Raw genomic sequence first — 22,848 nt, forward strand, 5'->3', positions numbered from 1 at the left:
CCCCCACCCTTAGGACAAGTTTCTTGTTTATGTGATGAGGGCGTCTCTTAATAAAAAGAGCGGAAAAGCAGGCCAGACTTTAGTGTAGCCTTGGTGTACAGCCTGGCCGCACTCCGCGCGTAATATTTGACTTTCTGTCTCACTGGTGTTTCTTGACTCTGTTTGTCTTGTTAAAGGTTTAAAAATGTTTGGAGGAGAAAATACCCAACAGTCACCTCCAAAATTTATTGGAGTCTTCCCAGGCGTAATATGTATCTGTGTTGAAAATTTGGTGAGAATCCGTGAAGTACTTTTGACATAATCTTTCAAAGCCTATATAAAGTGAAATCTTGATCCACATCCGGATTCAAATCCAGATCACCTCCAAAATGTATTGGGGTCTTCCCAGGCGTAATATGTATCTGTGTTGAAAATTTGGTGAGAATCCGTGAAGTACTTTTGACATAATCTTTCAAAGCCTATATAAAGTGAAATCTTGATCCACATCTGGATTCGAATCCAGATCACCTCCAAAATTTATTGGAGTTTTCCCAGGCGTAATATGTATCTGTGTTGAAAATTTGGTGAGAATCGGTGAAGTAGTTTTGATGTAATCCTTTAAAGCATATATAAAGTGAAATCTTGATCCAGAATCTGGATTCAGATCTGGATCACCTCCAAAATTTATTGGATTCTTCCCAGGCGTAATATGTATCTCTGTTGAAAATTTGGTGAGAATCGGTGAAGTAGTTTTGATGTAATCCTTCAAAGCATATATAAAGTGAAATCTTGATCCAGAATCTGGATTCGGATCTGGATCACCTCCAAAATTTATTGGAGTCTTCCCAGGCGTAATATGTATCTGTGTTGAAAATTTGGTGAGAATCTCTGAAGTAGTTTTGATCTAATCCTTCAAAGCCTATATAAGGCTGACCGTGTGTGTGTGTGTGTGTGTGTGTGTGTGTGCGTGCGTGCGTGCGTGTGTGTGTAATTTTGGCACCAAAAATGTAGACAGGAAAAATAGGGAATGGGAGGCCGCCTGAAGACATCTACAGTAGATCACAGGATGAAAAATAGCACAGTGTGTCCCTTTAACATTTTCAGTTTTTTTTTAGTAAAACTTGCCTCCAGTTTTGCTCTGTGCCTCTTCAATCGAAATCAAACAAAATCATAAACAAAAACTGCTTGTGCCAACTAATCCTCAAAACACACACTCATGAAAGAACGTGTGGTACAGTTATCATCCTAAAAAAATAAACGGCTGAAAGTCAAACGTCCTGTCTGAGTCAGAGGGGAGATATTTCTTTTTTGAACAGAGATACCGTGTTAAACATCTCCTGTTTGATTCCAGGACACTCGTGCTTGCTTTGCCTCATCGTGTTTGCTGTAACTATAGTATGGAGCTCCTCCATGTCTCCTCAGCTGCCATTATTGTACCAGGTGATCCAGCTGACTGCTGATATGTTTACCAAGGGAACCGCACTCTAAGAGGGCATGAGATCTCTCTAGCTGAGTTCGATGTCCACTGTGAACCAAATGGGGATGTTCTGGGATATTTGGAGACTGACTGGGAGGAGAATCGAGGAGAAGTACACAAAGAAAGTACAGGAAACTGGGCGGAGGGGGAAACTGGAGGTGGACACGTGAGAACTTCCACCAGGGTTGTGTTTGTTAAAACTCATAAACCAGTTCTCATAAAAGCCTTTTGAGTGACTCTTGGGAAAGTTCCACTGACTGAAGGGAAAATACTGTTGACAACTGGGAAAGACCACAAGATCCTGTCGGGGTCACCTAAGACCAGCAGGCCAGTGATGAGCTTGGGCGGTATCTGGGGTGGTATCTGTCTAACTTACCGAGGTTTGTTTCCAAGTAGCTCTGTCCCTTGTTGACTTCGTGGGAGGTGCCGTTTGTCCTCGTAATGCATCATGGTCCCCAGGATCAGGCTGTTGAAGTTGGTGGGGTCGCTGAGGTGGTACTACTCTGTGTTCCACTGCATTGAAAGGTGTATTTGAAGAGATAATCGGTCATCATGTGGGTGGATGTAGATTGAAAACAAACATGCTCAGATTGTGCAGTGATGCCATGCCCACATTTCAGTCAGTTTCACCAAAAGTGATCTGAACACCATAACTTCATTCTTTATATTAGCATGGAGCTTGAAATTTGACTTTGACCCCTGATCTTAATCATTGACTGATTTGAACAAAAAAATGTTAGCACATCTTCCCATCCATCGGCCTGATGTACCTGCCAGGTTTGATTAAAATCAAACCAATTATTCTTCATATATCTTATGACTATACAAACATGGAGACAGAGACCAAGACTCCTCTGGCAACATATCTTAAAACAATAATAAAATTACAAGAGTCTAGACATCATTATTGTAATTTTTAATGCATTTTGCAGTTTTTACCTCCGCCAAGGAGGTTATGTTTTCCGTTGCGTCCGTTTATTTGTTGGTTGGTTGGTTTGTTAGCAGGATTACTCAAAAAATCCTCAATGGATTTCAATGACATTTTTATCAGGGGTGTATCTTGGCCTAATGTAGAAGTCATTAAATTTTGGTAATGATCCGGAACACGATTCGGATCCAGTAATTTTTTTAAAGGATTCTTTATCATTTTCAACATTTTTGCATCTAACTTCATAAAAACAGGTCACGAAGGCTAAACAAAAATTAAGTTACGACACAATAATAATTTAGCATTTGTTTCTCCTCATTGAATAAACTTATTAGAAAATAAAAAAAACCTGTGTAGTTCATGCAGTTTCTCTTTATAAATACATTTGCTGAAGATCGTATACGACAGCTGAGACCAAGCTTTACTAAATTATAAATAACGTTTTAATGATGAGATAGAAACTTACTTTTTTGCTGAAAAGTTAACTCTGTGGACTTTCGAGCCTCCGCCCACCATCTTTGTACTCCTCATAGAAGCTGTGTGATGATGTGAGCAATGTGAGTGTCCAATCATAATTGGTTCACCATCACATGGTTTTCCAAAATCCACACCACAGATTGTTTTTAGGAGTGTTGTGTTACTATTATAGTTTGCTGTGTGTTTTGAATAAATGTGTGTGTAAAATTGTTTCCCGCTTTACTTTTTCCTTTCTTATTTCTGATTGCAAACCTTTATTACACTTATAAAACACAGCAAAAACATATATATTCTGAAAGCACAGGTTGTCCTGAAAAAACAGACATAAAACTTGATTGTGGGATGCAGGGAGAGCTGTTAACAGCAATAATAAAACATTTATGCCAGGCGAGTGAACTGTCCAAAAAACGGACCCCAGAGGGTTAACCACTGAATCTGAAACATGATGGTAGATGTGTGAAACGATGTGGAGTAAGTCTCTTTGCCAAAGGGTATTCCATGTGACGTCAGTGACCCTATGGCCTTGGCGGAGGTTTGCGCTCTCTGAGTGCTTCTAGTTCTTTCATTTAAGATTCTCAGCGGTGACATTAGGTTTTGCACAATTACATACATACATAAAATAAGTCCCAGCAGGTCCTATATAGCAGAAACATGAATCTGACCTTTGACCCAGCCAGTGCTTGACCACTGGTCAACCCTGACCTTTCATCTGTCTTTTCACAACAGTTCCCATTCAGAGATTAACCAAGACCCAGAAGGTCCCCTACTGCAGAAAAACAGAATTTGACCTTTCACCCCACTAAAGGAAGCATCCAAGTGCAAGGGTCAGATTTGGCTTACTTCTCCTGCTGGGCTTTGGTTTGTGAATTGCATCAATATATTAAAATTTCAGTTTGTACAGAGGTCAAAAGTTAAAGTAGCTCCAATTTGTGGAAAAGTGATGCAAATTATTGGTTGGGCAAATAAAGTCATAAAAAGGAGTAGTTTGCACCATGTGTCATGCTCAGTTATCATATTACAGGGTAACATACGTTATATGCCGTTGAATCCAATAGGCATCCACCTTGTTTGACCTTTACTGGGTCACACACATTTAACATAGTCAAAACTATTCCATTTATTAATCCTATTAGCTCAACCAATAATTTGCATCTTTTTTTTTTTAACCAAAACTGGAGCAACTTTAACTTTTGACACCTGTACAAACTGAAATGGACCTTTGTCACCATTTTTTCTATTTTTCATTTAATTTAATTTCATTTATTTATTTATTTCATTCATTTAAAAGAAAAAAAAAAAACAGAAAAGCAGAAATAAAGCATCTCCATTACCAGAATGAAAAGGAGCAGAGAGAAGAACAAGTCTTATATTTTCTGCCCCTTTTTACAATACAATCTTTCAATATCCAGCGTCATTTTTCAACATTATTTAACAGATATAGATTAGATAACAGATATTTATTTTACCCCATAACTTCATAGAATTCAGTCACAAATAGTCCAAACTATACCTTTTTGAAATCTTTATGATCAGACAAATAATGTGGCATAGTTTATAATATGATTGGATCATTTTAAAATTTTGGCCCCTTTGTAATTCTTCAATTGACCCCTACCTAATTCAAGTGGACACCCTGCCTTTTCAAAAATTTTTGATTGCACCACCATTTGAAATATTTTCTCAGTTATCCACTGCACTAATTAAGCACTTTTTAATGAACAGGTTCTGGTTCTACAGTAATCACAAATATTGTGTCAAAACATGGGACACGTGTAAGACTTTTTCTTTTCTGCATTTTTTGCCATCTGACCCATGCACTTTACTAAGTACCTCTATAGTTGTCTCCTGCCTTTATTGTTCTTCGCTCTATAAATATGGTTGTGTTTGCCTGACAGCGACTCTGGACCCTGCTCTGATGTGATGCAGGCTGTCTTACAGTGCCAGCATCAAAATATGATGCTAACATGATCAGCTGAATGTGAGAACACAGATAAATGCATTTTCAAATTACAGATTCAGATCTTAATGCCACGGCAGCAGCAGCCGGCCAAGGTTGCTGTGGCACCTGGACCGGCTGTCAAATCTATAGCAAAGTGATTAGGCGGCCTGAGTTCGGCTCCATCAGCACCGTGTCCTGCTGGGAGAGAATAGAGCCGCAGACTAATTGCATCGACGCGAGCTTACAGCTGGTGGTTCAGGATCTGAGAGAAGAAATGACTTAAGAAATACTGTACACGCGTGCAGATCGATGGCGAAGCTGCACTGATCTCCAGGCTGGCCTCATCACACACGTTCCTGTTAAACCCACATCCGTTTATCCTGCAGCACCTGTTCATGTGGACGATACCGGCCCCACTGGGACGGCCAGCTGGATGTCTGCGGGAGGAGATCTGCCATGTTGGAAGCAGAGGTCCAACCTTTACTGCTCATTCATGGCTTTAACACCAATCGAATGTTCGTCTCGGCCCTGCAAGTCAGGTGTTTCTTTTCTCCACTGTGGTAATATTGACAGCTGAGACAAAGCCTGGTGATAAAAGTCATTATGAAAGCAAGTTTTCTTGTTGGACTCAGCAGTCGGAAAGCATCTTTAAACCCATCAGTCCTATGGGGCACTTTAAAATTACTCAGCTCTTCTGCTGATTGAAGATTATTGTTCATGAATAGGTTAAACCTTTTTAAAGGGTTCATACATGATTCATCAGCTTTTTTGGATTACTGCACAGTTTTCTTAAATATGGTTGGGATTTCATGTTAAGCATAAATTCTGTGACTGTGCAAACAGAATCTCCATTTTTTAAATTTAATTCAGGCATGAAATGAAGCTTCACACTTCTGTGACATACGTCACAGACATAGTGTCACTTTTGCTTACACTGTGCATCATAACTAAACTCGCCTGTTTGAAGACTGTGTGCCAGGCCTACGTGCTGAGCATAAACACAGACCCTCCTTACATCAGAGGTGGTGTGGCAAACAGGTGCTCAACATCCACAAAAGCATGTCTCAGAGAACTGGAAATGTTTTTATTAGGATGCGTTACAACATTGTCCAAGGGATATCAGGCCTAAACCTATTTTTAGGTACCTTATAAATGTTATTTTGGAACCACCCATAAACTCAAACAGTCCAATTGTCAACTCTGATCAGGTCCTTAGTTTGGGTCTTATAAATGTTAGATCATTGTCTTCAAATTCTATGTTGATCAATGATTTAATTGTGGATCACCATTTGGATATGATTGGTTTGTGTGAAACCTGGCTTAAACCTACAGTTGTTCTTTCCCTAAATGAAGCCTGCCCACCGGCATACACATTTAGTCATGTGTCCCGTGGTATGAGGCAAGGCCGGGGTATTGCTTTTATTAATAAGTCTAGGTTTACGTTAGTAGCTGTTGGGGGTCGCAGGTATGGATCATTTGAGCATCTGATTCTCCGCTCTGCCCATGATGTTACATATTGTTTGGGGCAGAAGTATGGACATCAGTCGTGTTATTTTGTCATTGTTTATAGGCCCCCTGGCCCATATTCTGAATTCCTGGATGAATTTGGTGAGTTTATTTCTAACTTGTCAACTAGTGCTGATAACATTTTGATTATGGGTGATTTTAACGTTCATATGAATCGGCCCTCTGATCCCCTCAGTAAATCATTTATGGAGATTGTAGATGCATTGGGATTTCAGCAGTGTATTTAGGGCTTGACACATATTAGTGGTAATACCCTGGATTTGGTTCTGGTACGTGGTATTGCTGTAATGAATATCGGTATACTGCCCCTTGCATTGGTGGTCTCTGACCATTCACTTATTAAGTTTACATTTACATTACCGCATTTAGTGGAGCAACAACCTGGCCTATTACTGCGGCGACACATTAAACCTTCAACTAGGACTGAACTTGAAGCCAGATTGCCTGGTCTTATAGCTTCAGCTTTGCAGAATGCTCAATCAGTGGACAGTCTGGTGGACGGTTTGAATTCAGTACTCAAAACTACACTTAATGAGATTGTGCCTCCTTTATTAAGGCCTTGCCTTCCCAAAGTGCAGTCGCCTTGGTTTAATGGTTACTTGCGGGACCTCAGGCAGAAGGCTAGAGGTCTGGAATGGAAGTGGCGTAACTCTAAATTAGAGGCGTTCCACTCTGCATGGCATGATGCAGTTGCAATGTATAAGCATGTACTATGGACTACAAAGCGGGCTTACTATTCGTATTTGATCAATAAAAATAAGCACAACTCAAAAATTTGTTTGATACTGTAGCATTTCTTATCCATGGTCGGTCATCTGTTAGTCCTTCTCCGTTTATGGCTCAAGACTTCTTGGAGTACTTTGAGAAGAAAATAGAAGACATTAGATTGAGCATATCTAAACATGCTTTGGCTCAATCACTGCACCCTGCTGTGGAGGTGGGTGTTAATAATGAGGTGACACCTAGATTTACAGAATTTGATACTATTTCACTAGATGCACTAGCAAAGCTCTTGACGTCTACAAAAAGCACAACCTGCCTATTTGATCCTATACCAACAAAATTGTTTAAGGACTTGTGGCCCGTTCTTGGGCCGACTGTGCTGCAAATTGTTAATCTTTCATTAAGCTCTGGTTCGGTTCCTGGGTGCTTTAAATCAGCAGTGATTAAACCATTGCTTAAGAAATCTGGTCTTGACGCTGGTGTATTGGGTAATTATAGGCCAATTTCAAATCTGTCATTCTGTTCAAAAATTCTGGAAAAAGTGGTCTCACAGCAGCTTGAAGACCATCTTACTGAGAATGATCTTTTGAGCCATTTCAGTCTGCTTTTAGAAAACATCATTCCACAGAGACAGTGCTTACCAGAGTGGTGAATAATTTTCTATGTGCAATGGATTCGGACACCACGATGGTTTTAGTGCTTTTGGATCTTAGTGCTGCGTTTGATACTGTGGATCATTGTGTTTTACTTGACAGGCTGGAAAATTACTTTGGGATTACTGGAAGTGTTCTTGCTTGGCTGACGTCATACTTGTCCAGTCATTTTTATTGTGTTGTGTATAATAACATTACTTCTGACCTAGGTAAAATTAAATTTGGGGTTCCACAGGGGTCTGTGTTAGGCCCCTTGCTTTTCTCACTTTATATAGCGCCCCTTGGGCATATTCTGCGGCATTACGGGATTGCCTTTCATTGTTATGCTGATGATACTCAATTGTACATGCCGGTAATTGCTGGTAATGTTGTCCATATAAAAGCCTTAGAAGATTGCCTTATATCTGTGAGAAGTTGGTTGTCTAGTAGTTTCCTACTCTTGAATTCTGATAAGACTGAAATGATGGTTCTTGGTGCAGCCAGACATCGGCATCATTGTGACCTGTTGGCGCTTAATTTTGGTTCGTGTGTTGTGCATCATATGGACAAAGTGAGGAATCTTGGAGTACTTTTCGATCCTACATTGTCTTTTGGCCCCCGCATTAGAGACATTATGAGGACTCCCTTCTTTCATCTGCGAAATGTGGTGAGGATTCGGCCCATCCTGATGCTGAGACTTTGATACACGCATTTATTTCTTCCAGACTGGATTATTGTAATGCTTTATTTTCTGGCCTGCCGCAGTCTAGCATTCGAGGACTTCAATTGGTACAGAATGCTACTGCCAGACTTTTGACACAAAGTAGAAGGTTTGACCACATTACACCCATTCTGGCATCCATTCATTGGTTACCAGTTTCTGCCAGATCGGATTTTAAAGTTTTATTGTTGGTTTATAAAATTATTCACGGACTGGCACCTTCCTACCTGGCGGACTTGGTTAAGCCCAACATACCTGTGCGGCCCTTGCATTTGTAGGGCACTGGGCTTCTGTGTGTTCCGAGGATGAACAAGACGTCTGTGGGGTATAGAGCCTTCTCCTACCGTGGTCCGACTCTTTGGAATGATCTACCTGCTGTTATTAGGCAGTCTGACACGGTGGAGACTTTTAAATCAAGACTGAAGACCCACTTTTTCAGACTGTCTTATCATTAATCTAAGTTGTTTGTTTTTGCTTTGTAATTTCTTTTTATTCTACTGTGTTTTATCTTTTTATTATGCTTTTCTTGCTTTTATTTTTGATTTTAAATTAATTTGTGTTGTTATGAATTGTGTGAAGCGCCTTGGGGTGACTTTGTCGTGAGTTGGCGCTATATAAATTAATAAATTGAAATTGAAAATTGAATTGGATAATTTCACAAAAAAAACAAAAACAAAGGTGCAGAGTTTTAAAGCACAGAGCTACAGCACGGCTCGTGTTCATCCTGGGGGTGGTCGGCATGCTGTTCGGCACAGATCAGCCTCAGTTGCTGGTTCAAGTTGTATGGGTTTTGTATATGATCACAATTTGTGGGTGTTTGACCAGACTCATGTTTCGCTCCAGCCAGACCAAGGACCAATGCAAGATCGACACAATTTAGCATCCAGCTTTAATGCAGAGATTAGAGAGATTTACTCTGTGATGTTAAGATTCAAGGATGAAGTGTTCATCTTGTTTGCCCAGAGCTACATCAAGCTGCTCTAGGTCTGCCTCAGGCCATCTTGAGCTGAGTGCAAGATGGATGTGGTGACTGGGAATGTACCAACCCTGAGAGAAAAAAAAAAAAAAAGACTTTTCCTGCATTTTGCTGAGTGGTGTGTTTATTCAGAAGGACAGAGTGCAGAACTCTGTGTCCATGTCAGTGTGATCCAGGACCTGTTTACACACCGGGGCTCACCTGCCTCTTGCGTCACACATTATTCAGTGAGTTATGGGTGCCATAGCGCCACCTCTCTGTGCAGGATGCAGAGAGATGGCACAGGTGTACAAGAAGTGTGACATTAAATCCTGAAAGGTCCAACCAGCCAGTTTCTGTTAAGTACAAGAAGAAACTGAAACACCTCCACTGAATTGTAATAATTTTAATACTGCTTTCTTTTTTGTTTTCCAGACATTAGGGTTGAGTGTCATACATAAAAATTTGTGCAAACAAATTGCATCAGCATTTGTGTTAAGTTAAATAATGGATACTGCAGAAAATAAATTGTGCTGCACAACAAGAAGAGCACTCGCTTAAGTGCACTCACAAAATCTCCCAATTTTTATTGTAATTTTTATGGCCCCACCCCTTTTGTAGGACCCCCCTCCCCCCCCCCCCCCCTCAAAAAAGTAGCAATATTTCAAAAAGCTTTGGAGCACTTTGTTCAATTGTGAAGAATTCTGTTTATTTAATATCAACATTCTCATTATTATGAAAATATAAGCATTAAGCAAATTTTAATTAAAAGTAAACAATTAAAATATGTAACTACAAATTTTAGGTGACAAATCATTATTTATTTGAGATGGCTTCCTGAAATTTGGAAGAAAATTGGTTATATTTCATCTTTTTTTCCCCAAAACCTGTTTGCAATCACTGTTTTTTACACTGTCATATACTGTACACCAATAAAATAAAATTAAAATATGATGGTTTGTTTCATCTGAAACTGAAATTTCTAATTTGACACAAAAAAATTCAGTGAAACAAAACAAATCTCATATTTTGTTTATTTATTTATTTTGAATGCTTGAAACTTAGAGATTTGAATTGCTGTTAACTCTTTAAGAAAAGAATATAATAACTGGAATATCTGTCTATTGACCTATGTGTGTGTGTGTGTGTGTGTGTGTGTGTGTGTGTGTGTGTGTGTGTGTGTGTGTGTGTGTGTGTGTGTGTGTGTGTGTGTATAAAGGGCAGCACGGTGGCTTAGTGGTTAGCACTGTTGCCTCACAGCGAGAAGGTTGTGGGTTCAATTCCCATGGCCTTTCTGTGTGGAGTTTGCATGTTCTCCCCGTGTTTGCGTGGGTTTCCTCCGGGTGCTCCGGTTTCCTCCCACATCCAAAGACATGCGGGTTAGGTGGATTGGCATCTTTAAATTGTCCTTAGGTGTGTGTGGGTGTGTCTGTGTTTGTTTGTCTGTTTGTGGCCCTGCGACAGACTGGCGTCCTGTCCTGGGTGTACCCCGCCTCGCGCCCTATGACTGCTGGGATAGGCTCCAGCCCCCCGCGACCCTTAATTGGACTAAGCGGTAGAAGATGAATGAATGAAAAAAAAAAAATATATATATATATATATACACACGAGGTCTATCAGAAAAGTATCCTACCTTTTTATTTTTTAAAAAACTATATGGATTTGAATGACATGCGATTACACCAATCATGCTTGAACCCTCGTGCGCATGTGTGAGTTTTTTCACGCGTGTCGGTGACGTCATTTCCCTGTGGGCAGGCCTTGAGTGAGATGTGGTCCCGCCCTCTCGGCTGAATTCCTTTGTTTCACACGCTGCTCGAGACGGCGCGCGTTGCTTTATCAAAAATTTTTCTGGACCTGCGAGGAATATCCGAGTGGACACTATTCGAGAAATTAAGCTGGTTTTCGGTGAAAAGTTTAACGGCTGATGAGAGATTATGGGGTGTTTCTGTCGCTGTAAGGACTTCCCACAGAGCAGGACATCGTGCAGCTTCCAGGCCTGTTTCGACCTGAAAACATTCTAATTTAAGGCTTAATTCACCCAGGACGTCGTGAGAGAACAGAGAAGATTCAGAAGAGGCCGGCATGAGGACTTTATGCGGACATTCCACTGTTTAAGGACATTTTGTAATGAAAGACGTGCGCGCAAATTCGCCGAGTTGTTTCCGTGACGACTCAGCGAATCTGTGTGCGCCGCGACAGGAAAAACACCTCCATGTTGAAAACCATTTGTAAAATTCAGGCGGCTTTTGATGGCTTTCAACAAGTGAGTAACTGAGAAATTGTTTAACAGCTTGGGCATGTTCCAACTTGCCCGTAAGGTGTTTTTCCTGTCGCAACCCCCCGCGGTCGGGTCCGGCCCGACATGCGACTCTGCCCGCACGTTCTTTCATTACAAAATGTCCGTTAACAATGGACTGTCCGATTAAACTCCTCATGCCGACTTCTTCTGAAAGTTCTCTGTTCTCTGATGACTTCCTGGGTCAATAGAGCCTGAAATGTGGAAGTTTTCAACTTGAAACGGCGAGACGCTGCCGCCTCGAAGCACAGATCGCCATCAGGCGCCGTGGACCGTCCTTACGGCGACACTACCAGACCAAAATCTCTCATCAGCCGTTAAAATTTTTACAGAAAACCAGCTGAATTTATCGAATGGTGTCCACTCAGTTGTGCCTTACAGTTTTTGTAAAAATTTTGATCAAACAAAGCAGCAGTCTCTGAGCCATTCATAAACAATGAAAAAACGACGAGAGGGTGGGTCACTCCTCACTCAAAGACTGCCCACAGGCGAATGACGTAACCGACAGGCGTGAAAAAACTCTTGCATGCCCACGAGGGTTCAAGCATGTCTGATGTAATCACATGTGATTCAAATCCATATGATTTTTGAAAAAAATAATAAGGTCGGATACTTTTCTAATAGACCTCGTATATATATATATATATATATATATATATATATATATATATGTGTGTGTGTATGTGTGTGTGTGTGTGTGTGTGTGTGTGTGTGTGTGTGTGTGTGTAAAAAAAAAAACACTTCACAGCCCTTTAAAGCATCAACACAACAATAGCTCATCGGACTTTAAAAATAATAATAAAACAGACTCAAAACCATTACACATTAATAATAAAAGCATATATTTTATAACCACAAATTTAAAATGATTTTGTAGATTATCCAAGCGTCAGTCACACGACTGCTGTCATATCATAAAACACAGTTAATCAAATGTTTAAATTGTTGATTGATTTAAACAAGTCAACAGAATCAGTCAGTTTGTACCACAGAGGACGAGCACGATATCAAAGAACATTTTACTCCGCCCTCTCTATCTTTTAGGGTTTAACGGGTTTTATTCTTTATCACACAATCACCATTTTAGTACAAACAGGTTTAGTTACCGAGTGATGCTCTGATCACACAGTGTGTTGTTCTGTGCGACTCCACAGCCCATCCAACCAACCCGCCCCTGTTACCGTCCACAAAGCATTAATCAGAAAGTCAGCATAAACACCTGCCGTCATTAAGTGTGTACGGATCAGCCTATCAGACGCCTCCGCTTAGCGCCTTCTGCCAGACGTGCTTTGCCAGGAAATCATGCGTGTTGTCCAGCCACCTCCATGAAGCCAATCACAACAGCAGGGACCTGGATTCGAAATGCTGCTCGCTGCTGCAGGTGCCAGATCCGCGTTCGAGTCACAAAGCGCTGATACGTTCAGAGGCCACAACCAAAGAGCTTCCACTGATGTCAGGAAGGCAAAATGCAGCAACATTTATGAAAATTGCTGGAAGTAAGAATCTATACAAAACAAACTGTGGAAGTCATCGATGGAACAAAGTCAATGTCAAGTTACTGTCAAAGTTGGCACTTGAAGGCTTGAGTCAAGACAAACAACTTGAGTAAATTTGTGTCACATCTGAAACAAACAGGGTTTAATAGAAAAGGTCATGGCGGTATAGTGTTGGGCTAGCAATGTGTACAACTGGGTTTGAGTCCTGCTCACGCTGCCTGTCTGTATTCTTGGCCTAGACACTTCACCTGCATTGTCTCGGTCCACCCAGCTGTAAATGCGTACTGGTTTTGGCTGGTGAAGTAACCTGCAATGGGGTAGTGTCCATTCAAGGGGGAGCAGTAGAATCTGATCTGAGTATTAGGACGGGCACCAGTGGGCCTCAAGAGTCAATATGTAACCTACAGGGATAACACATTCTCGATGATCTCTCGCAGAGAACACTGGACCACAGATCAGGCTGCTGAACCTACATGAGGTCCAGGTGGGCCGACACATTCAGGAAGAAACAGGCTGGCAGATATGAAGTTTTCAGATAACAACGCTTTTAACATCCTGCTGTCATGTGGCATAGAGAGCATCATCTATGGCTGTGTCCAAATTCAGGGGCTGCATCCTTCTTAGGCTACATTTGTTGGCTGCATATCTCATTTCGAAGGATCCTTGGAAAGCAATGAATGTGTGCAGTTATTTTTTACCTGAAAATGTTGCTACACAACAGGCGTATCCTTCACTGGCCCAAACAATCCCATGAATCATTGCACAGTGATTTTTTTTCCCCCCAACAAAATGGTTCAACAAACAAACAAATAAATGAACAAACAAGAAAGGACACTGTTGGTTTCTATACAAGTATAAATAAGTTTTGAAAAATAATGATTAAACTACAGGTTACACCCAGTACGCCAATTTCTCATGTGCAGCTGTCAAGGTTGCCAGGTGGGAAAAGCTAATAATGTAATATAGTCCGTGGGCAAAGCAGGTTTTCGGTATCACTTAAGAGGACTAAACGACACTTACAATACAGTCTCAGAGTACCACGGCCTTCAGAAAAAAATGTATGATAGCTGTAGTCAGGTAGGGGTCAATGAAGAATTACACTGGGGTCAAAATGGAAAACTAAGTTATTTATTTTTATATTTATATTATATATTATATTATATTATTTATCTGATTATAGCAATTCCAAAAAGGTATAGTTTGGACTATCTGTGACTGAATGTTGTGGAGTTATGGGGTAAAAACTGCAAAAATGGTGGTACGGTCAGTTTCAGTTTGCACAGAGATCAAAAGTTAAAGTTCCCAATTTTGGTTAAAAGTGATGCAAATTATTGGTTGAGTTAATAGAGTTTTAAAAAGTAAGAGTTTTCACAATCTGTCATGATTATTATCACATTACAGGGTAACAAACTATGTCACATGTCATAGAATCCAGTGGACATGGACCTTGTTTGACCTCTACTTTGGAGACCCAACATTCAACACGGTCAAAACTATTCCATTTATTATTCCTGTTAGCTAAGCCAATAACTTTTCATTGCAAAACAATTCCCTCCTGGAATCGGAATCTGTTGAAAATGAGAACGAGGAGAAGAACGATGCACCAATCACCAAAGCATAAAGGAGAACAACGCCACCTACAGGAGAGTCACCTCTGATCTGTTATGTCATTTGTTGTTTTCCCAACTTCTCCCCAAAAACAGCGGAACAGTTATGCACAGTTAGGTCCATAAATATTTGGATAGTGCTTTCTTCATTTTTATAATGGAGCTGAAAATCTAAACAATTATGATGTGCTTGTAGCATTGATTTTAAAGACATTAAATCATCACTTTTACAGCCAGTTTTTTTTTTAGAAGTCAGGGGATGGACATTTCTTTTTTGTGTTATGGACTCTGAAAATGGTGGAACTATTCACTACTTTAACGTTTCCCACATTCCCCCTGCACCATGGTGCCAGCAGAGTTCTAGCGTTTCAAAGCCATATAAACAATGGCTCACGAGGATGTGGATTCAGTGAGTTTACGAGCGATTGTGATGGCACATTCTACCAAGTTGAGAGGATTAGCTAGAAGATGAACTTATGCTGTGCCCCAATGTTGTCTTGTTCACGAGGTGCTGAAACTGACCTCACGCATAAGTCACGGACCGCGAGATTCATAACTGTGAAACAGCGAATGTGTAAAAATGGCTGTAATTCTTCTATGGTTAAAGCAATGTTGTTGTTAAACCCTTTGAATCAAAGGTAAGAATCTACTCTACAAGTAGATCTGTATTGTCTCACTTCACCACCACTGTGGTGGTTTACAGAGGGAAAAGTAAAAAAAAAAAATTGTATCACTAACCAAACGCTTGTGAACATGAATGTATGTGGTTGGCACTTCAAATTGGCTTTGAAATGCAAATTTGCATATTTAATGCAATTCTTTTGCCTCACCTTTAAATAATAATGCCCCCCGGCTTCACATTGACAAACCGCTGGAGCCGCCACTGTAGCCAATGTCTCTGTGGCTACAAAAACACCAAAGCACGGAGGAGGCTTTGAGATAAACCCATGCTGGATTCCATTGTGTTGTAACTGCACCTTGTGCATGTTTTATTGTAAAGTTTAGGATGAAAAGTTTCATCAAGATGATTCTGAAAAATGAGATGCCGCAATTCTCAGATTGTTCCACATGCTGCTTGAACATTTCACAGCTTTGCAGTTTCTTTTATTATTATTATTATTATTAGAAATCCAGGGGACTGTTTGGGAAATCAAAAGTATGTAATAAAAAACATTTGTCATGATGTGAGGTCTTTACTAGCGAGCAGCTTCACTGACGCCTGCCTGTGAGGATGAGGAGGAGGAGGAGGAGGCCAGAAATCATCTTCTCGTCCTTCAGAATAACTGCATACAAATGCTCTCTTCTCCATTTCTGAACTTCAGAATGGGCTGTTAGTCAAAAAGAGAGAGAGAGAGAAAAGGGGGGAAAAATGTGCCAGAAGTGACCGGGGTATTGAGGCACAGCAGAAGGCATGAGTCATCCAAAGCAACGTCCCGTTCCATTAGGTGTTTAATTACAGGGAATCAAAGTGTTTAATTACAAAGAATCAAAGATGCTTATGTTTGATGGTCAACCATCTGTGTCTGTCTGACTGTGTGCCGTCAGCCCGCTGTCTCTACGTTATCTCCTTATTCACTCCAGCGTGCACGTCACACGGCGCCCCTGTGACGAGGCCGTGCTCGAACTCGCCTCGTCATCCCAAAGCGCTCTTGTGTGTGCTCTCTGAGCCACATGGTGGTGCTGTAGCAGCTCTGTGAAGCAGGCCTTCTTACAGACTGCACACAGGTACAGTAGTGTTCAGAATAATAGTAGTGCTATGTGACTAAAAAGATTAATCCAGGTTTTGAGTATATTTCTTATTGTTACATGGGAAACAAGGTACCAGTAGATTCAGTAGATTCTCACAAATCCAACAAGACCAAGCATTCATGATATGCACACTCTTAAGGCTATGAAATTGGGCTATTAGTTAAAAAATGTAGAAAAGGGGGTGTTCACAATAATAGTAATGTGGCATTCAGTCAGTGAGTTTGTCAATTTCGTGGAACAAACAGGTGTGAATCAGGTGTCCCCTATTTAAGGATGAAGCCAGCACCTGTTGAACATGAGGAAAATGGGACGTTCAAGACATTGTTCAGAAGAACAGCATAGTTTGATTAAAAAGTTGATTGGAGAGGGGAAAACTTATACGCAGGTGCAAAAAATTATAGGCTGTTCATCTACAATGATCTCCAATGCTTTAAAATGGACAAAAAAAAAAACCAGAGACGCGTGGAAGAAAACGGAGAACAGCCATCAAAATGGATAGAAGAATAACCAGAATAGCAAAGGCTCACCCATTGATCAGCTCCAGGATGATCAAAGACAGTCTGGAGTTACCTGTAAGTGCTGTGACAGTTAGAAGACGCCTGTGTGAAGCTAATTTATTTGCAAGAATCCCCCACAAAGTCCCTCTGTTAAATAAAAGACATGTGCAGAAGAGGTTACAATTTGCCAAAGAACACATCAACTGGCCTAAAGAGAAATGGAGGAATATTTTGTGGACTGATGAGAGTAAAATTGTTCTTTTTGGGTCCAAGGCCCACAGACAGTTTGTGAGACGACTCCCAAACTCTGAATTCAAGCCACAGTTGACAGTGAAGACAGTGAAGCATGGTGGTGCAAGCATCATGATATGGGCATGTTTCTCCTACTATGGTGTTGGGCCTATATATCGCATACCAGGTATCATGGATCAGTTTGGATATGTCAAAATACTTGAAGAGGTCATGTTGCCTTATGCTGAAGAGGACATGCCCTTGAAATGGGTGTTTCAACAAGACAATGACCCCAAGCACACTAGTAAACCAGCAAAATCTTGGTTCCAAACCAACAAAATAATTTCTCGCAGATGTGAAGAAATCATGAAAAACTCTGGTTATACAACTAAATACTAGTTTAGTGATTCACAGGATTGCTAAAAAAGCAGTTTGAACATAGTTTTGAGTTTGTAGCATCAACAGCAGATGCTACTATTATTGTGAACACCCCCATTTCTGTTGTGTGGGCCGCTGAAGAGGAGGTACTGCTGGCCCACCACCACCAGAGGGCACCCTGCCTGGAGTGCGGGCTCCAGGCACAAGAGGGCGCTGCCGCCTCACAGGAGCAGCAGGGGTGACAGCTGTCACTTATCACCTACGACAGCTGTCACCAATCATCTGATCTTCAGTGGTATATCAGCAAGACGACATCTCCACCTCTTTGCCGAGATATCGCTCTACCGAGGAGGTAACATACTCAGCCGACTTTGTTGTCTTCCTGACAGGAATACCTGTTGCTTTGTGTGTTGGATAGCAGATATTTTGTTTCCTTTTTTCGGACGAGAGGTGGAGGTAGTTTTCCACCATACGTGTTGCTGGGTGCAGACGCACCCACATCTAACTGTTTTTGTTCCTCGCCAGCAGTACCAGATTCGACAAGCGGAGGCAGTGGCCACCTGGGAGTTCGGGACTTGGCGGCTCCAGTATTCCCGGGGTTCGGTGGCGGAGGAAATCGTGTGGTTCCGGTTCTGCTTTGGACAGACGTCTTTTATCTTCGAGCCTGCCCACATGACACATTTTTGTGAATTGACTTCATTGACTATTATTGTAATCTGCTGTGTTTGTTGTGCTTATTCACAACAGTAAAGTGTTGTTATTTGACTTCCTCCATTGTCCGTTCATTTGCGCCCCCTGTTGTGGGTCCGTGTTCCTACACTTTCACAACACATTTCTACTTTTGTTTTTTTTTACTAATAGCCCAATTTCATAGCCTTAAGAGTGTGCATATCATGAATGCTTGGTCTTGTTGGATTTGTGAGAATCTACTGAATCTACTGGTACCTTGTTTCCCATGTAACAATAAGAAATATACTCAAAACCTGGATTAATCTTTTAGTCACATAGCACTACTATTATTCTGAACACTACTATACAATAACAGATTTAATATTTATGTTCCACTTATACATATCGCAAACGCACAACACTGAAAGAAAAAGAGAGAAGAGAAGAGAATCCCTATGTGTTTATATTGGTGCAGTGCCGCTATATCGCTGCTTATTGGTCACACGCCATTCAGCCTAATACCATTATTCACTAATTCAGGATTAACATTCAACAAAATGACGAATTTCAATTGTGATTGCAAAACAATAAAAATATTCACAACAACACAACAATTACTGCAGGATGCTCAGTCAGGATCAAAGCAAATACACACTTTCTACACAGCAAAAAACACAGTGTTAAAGTCCCAGTCACACACCGTCTGGGCCATAAGTATTTGGACACGGACACCCTTTTTTTTTCTGTCTAATTTTGCTTCTGTGCAAAAAAAAAAAATTATCTAACGTTAGGAATTACAGCCACTTTAATCCAAAATCCCTCCATTTTTACAGCTCATAAGTCATTGGACAAACAAAATGTAAGGATGATCACTTTTACAGCCAGCATTCTTTAGACAAGTCAGGGGATGCAGCAGACATGAACATTTCCAAGTCACTCAATAAGCCTTGGACTTCATTTCCATCAGTCATTAAGAAATGCATACAGTATGTTACTGTGTGGAACATCTACCTGGAGTAGGCAGGTCATAAAAACTGAGTGACTATGCAGCAAGGAGACAAGTGCGGGAAGTCACCAAACTTCTGTGGCTGTGATCGGAGAAATGGTGCATTATGGAAATTTTGTCTATCGCATCACCATTTTTACTCGTCATGGTGGAGTGGAACGAGAAGAATATTCTTTCAGTTACAATTTGCCAGAAGGCACATGGAAGACTCGAGCCTACACTTTGTTTTCTCTGCCAATGAAATCCAAGACATATTCAGTGACTTGGAAATGTTCATGGGTTCATGCTCTGATTTGTGTAAAGAAACCTGTAAAAGTGATGATTTGTAACAACAGTAACATTTTTAGTTTGCCCAGTTACTTATGACCTATGGAAACAGAGGGACTACAAGCACATCTTGATTGTTTCATTTCAGCTCCTTTGTAATGGTGTACAGAGGCAAACATACATGCATAACAAAGTGCATTTTAACTCTTGAAGTGCTATTTTAACACTCGTGTGAGATATGGAACAGCGTTGTTGTTTCTTAGATACACTCAACAAAAATATAAACGCAACACTTTTGGTTCTGCTCCCATTTTGTATGAGATGAACTCAAAGATCTAAAACTTTTTCCACATACACAATATCACCATTTCCCTCAAATATTGTTCACAAACCAGTCTAAATCTGTGATAGTGAGCACTTCTCCTTTGCTGAGATAATCCATCCCACCTCACAGGTGTGCCATATCAAGATGCTGATTAGACACCATGATTAGTGCACAGGTGTGCCTTAGACTGCCCACAATAAAAGGCCAAAGTTTGTAAAACGCAAAATTTAACAGTGCAAACAGTTGCAAAAGTAGCGACAAACGCTTTTAAAAGAACCATTTCTATTACATGACATATCCATTTACATCCTGTCACACTTAAAGAGCAACTGTAGATAATTGCGTGGTGTCCAGGCCACCGTATAACTTATATTTGTGGCATACACCGCAGCGCACACTGATAGATTATCAGAATTTTGTCTGGTCTCTAATGTGTTTGAGCCAAGTTGACTCATTTACCAAGATTGATACAGAACGTACCTTCTAGTGCAGCAGATAACTGAAACAATAGTACAAATGGTGATACAAGCACCAACGTTGGCACAAATACTCCTTAGACATTACTCTTTTGAAAAACCCAAGCTATTCCTTTTTAAAACCCTCAAAAAAGTCAAAAGTTAAAGTTGCTCCAGTTTTGGAAAAAAAGTGATGCAAATTATAGGTTGAGTTAACAGGGTTTTAAAAAGGAATAGCTTGGACCATGTATCATGCTTAGTTATCATGTTACGGGGTAACATATGTCACATGTCATAGAATCCAATGGATGTTGACCTTATTTGACCTTTACTTTGGAGACCAAACATTCAACACAATCAAAACTATTCCATTTATTAATCCTAATGGCTCAACCAATACTTTGCATCACTTTTTCCAAAATTGAAGGAACTTTAACATTTGACCCCTGTACAAACTGAAACTGACCTTTGTCACCATTTTTGCTGTTTTTACCCCATAACTCCTGATCATTCAGTCATAGACAGTCCAAACTATACCTTTTTGGAATCTTTACGATCAGATAAATAATGTGGTGTAGTTTTCAAAATGATTTGAGCATACAAGCACCAACGTTGGCACAAATACTCCTTAGACATTACTCTTTTGAAAAACCCAAGCTATTCCTTTTTAAAACCCTCAAAAAAGTCAAAAGTTAAAGTTGCTCCAGTTTTGGAAAAAAAGTGATGCAAATTATAGGTTGAGTTAACAGGGTTTTAAAAAGGAATAGCTTGGACCATGTATCATGCTTAGTTATCATGTTACGGGGTAACATATGTCACATGTCATAGAATCCAATGGATGTTGACCTTATTTGACCTTTACTTTGGAGACCAAACATTCAACACAATCAAAACTATTCCATTTATTAATCCTAATGGCTCAACCAATACTTTGCATCACTTTTTCCAAAATTGAAGGAACTTTAACATTTGACCCCTGTACAAACTGAAACTGACCTTTGTCACCATTTTTGCTGTTTTTACCCCATAACTCCTGATCATTCAGTCATAGACAGTCCAAACTATACCTTTTTGGAATCTTTACGATCAGATAAATAATGTGGTGTAGTTTTCAAAATGATTTGAGCATTTTTAATTTTGACCTCTGTGTAATTCTTCAAATGACCCCTACCTGGCCGCCTATTGAAAATTCAAGTGGCCAGTTGGTTGTTTCAAAAGAGTAATGTCTAAGGAGTATTTGTACTAACTTTGGTGCTTGTATTACCATTTGCACGGTTTTGCTTTAAAAATGGTCTTAGCTGCTGCACTATTCGTAACCAGAGAGGTTAGGCATCTGGTGTAATAGAGAAGGAAGGAAACAGCAGTAAGGAGTTGCAAATCAAAGAAACTAACCATTTACATGGCAGAAAACTGTGTAAACCTAAACAAATAATTTGACGACCATTAGAACACTAGTATTTTACAGCCACCGCCAGATGCTGAGACTAAAGCAATAAACGGTTCTCTGCGGTACATACATTGTGCCAAAATGAGACTTTGTGGAAATGAAACCGTTGAAAGACTTGCAAAACAATAGCTACATAAGAGAAATCAAAATTAAATCGCCTTCAGTCATTGAGAAATATGTTGTGAAGTGCTCCTGTAAGGATACTCCATCACCATCTAATCTCACCGCCATCGGAAAACGGAGTCGTCATTACACGCTGGTCTGGAGGGGATTCTTATCGGGGAGAGAAAGGACAAAGGGTACGAGCATGCCCTTTGCTGCAGAGAGGACGCTCAGATCCTTGGCTATGAAAGCAGGTGAGATCTCATCAGCTGCAAACTTCATGGTGAACTGCCGGCTGACGCAGTAGATGGTGTCGTCCATCACAGTGCACTGGAAGGCGGGGCAGCGGAGAAGCCGCTTGAAGCTGCACTCGTACCACAGCCGAGCCATGGTGTGGTAGCGCCACACGCTGAGACCCAGCAGGGGGTTTGCATCAAAACGGTACAGAAACCGGCCCACAGCCACCATGTCTGCCGTCCTTGCTTTGCGGCCAACCAGCAGGCTTGTCCTCCAGGAGTTGGTTTTGGGGCTGTAGCGGAGCAGCAAATACCTCAGCGTCCCCCCAGAAACGAAAAGCTCACCGTGGCAGGCCGTGACGTGGTGTGCCACTGCAAATGTGCTATTTGGCAGCGATGCTACAAAGGTCCATCTGTCCGATCGTGGGTCGTATCGCTCTACTGAAGAGCGGCACTCCCCTCCGATGGCATAGACGTGGCCTTCCAGAGCTGCCAGTTTGCACTTGGGCCTGGCCACGTTCATTGGACTGATCTCCTTCCAAATGGATGTCAAAGGGTTGTAAGAGAACACTCGCTTTGAGGGAATCATTTCTCTGTCTGTGCACTGACAGCCTAGAGCCACAAATAAGTAGTTATCCATCGTGCACATGGCGCAGGCTTTAGAGATGACCTCCTGTGGGATCGGGCACAATGACTCCCAAGAGTTTGTGTAGTCGTCGTAAAAGT

General features: G+C 40.9%; 2 protein-coding genes across 2 annotated transcripts; one reads left to right on the plus strand and one right to left on the minus strand.

The window, feature by feature from the left end:
• The first annotated feature begins 1,515 nt into the window (after nucleotides 1-1,515).
• Nucleotides 1,516-14,238, plus strand: LOC117507709. Its single transcript, XM_034167527.1, has 4 exons — nucleotides 1,516-1,622; nucleotides 5,187-5,334; nucleotides 5,768-5,822; nucleotides 12,860-14,238. The coding sequence occupies exons 1-4, from the start codon at nucleotides 1,516-1,518 to the stop codon at nucleotides 13,264-13,266; spliced, it is 717 nt and encodes a 238-aa protein (XP_034023418.1). The 3' UTR covers nucleotides 13,267-14,238.
• A 7,414-nt stretch (nucleotides 14,239-21,652) lies between these two features.
• klhdc7a (kelch domain containing 7A) lies at nucleotides 21,653-22,842 on the minus strand. The gene has a single exon (XM_034167652.1). It carries the CDS (start codon nucleotides 22,769-22,771, stop codon nucleotides 22,034-22,036), a length of 738 nt encoding a protein of 245 aa, XP_034023543.1. The 5' UTR covers nucleotides 22,772-22,842; the 3' UTR covers nucleotides 21,653-22,033.
• Nucleotides 22,843-22,848: the final 6 nt, after the last annotated feature.

The sequence above is a fragment of the Thalassophryne amazonica genome, chromosome 3 (genome assembly GCF_902500255.1).
Source record: "Thalassophryne amazonica chromosome 3, fThaAma1.1, whole genome shotgun sequence".
NCBI lineage: Eukaryota > Metazoa > Chordata > Actinopteri > Batrachoidiformes > Batrachoididae > Thalassophryne > Thalassophryne amazonica.

What these genes read in the sequence shown, in the direction of transcription:
- LOC117507709 (XM_034167527.1), top strand. Translation starts at nt 1,516, where the DNA reads ATGGGGATGTTCTGGGATATTTGGAGACTGACTGGGAGGAGAATCGAG. An exon ending in GGGAAACTGGAGGTGGACAC is followed by an intron (nt 1,623 to 5,186) that starts GTGAGAACTTCC and finishes TTTATCCTGCAG; the next exon opens with CACCTGTTCATGTGGACGAT. An exon ending in TGTTCGTCTCGGCCCTGCAA is followed by an intron (nt 5,335 to 5,767) that starts GTCAGGTGTTTC and finishes GCCTGTTTGAAG; the next exon opens with ACTGTGTGCCAGGCCTACGT.
- klhdc7a (XM_034167652.1), bottom strand. Translation starts at nt 22,771, where the DNA reads ATGTGCACGATGGATAACTACTTATTTGTGGCTCTAGGCTGTCAGTGC.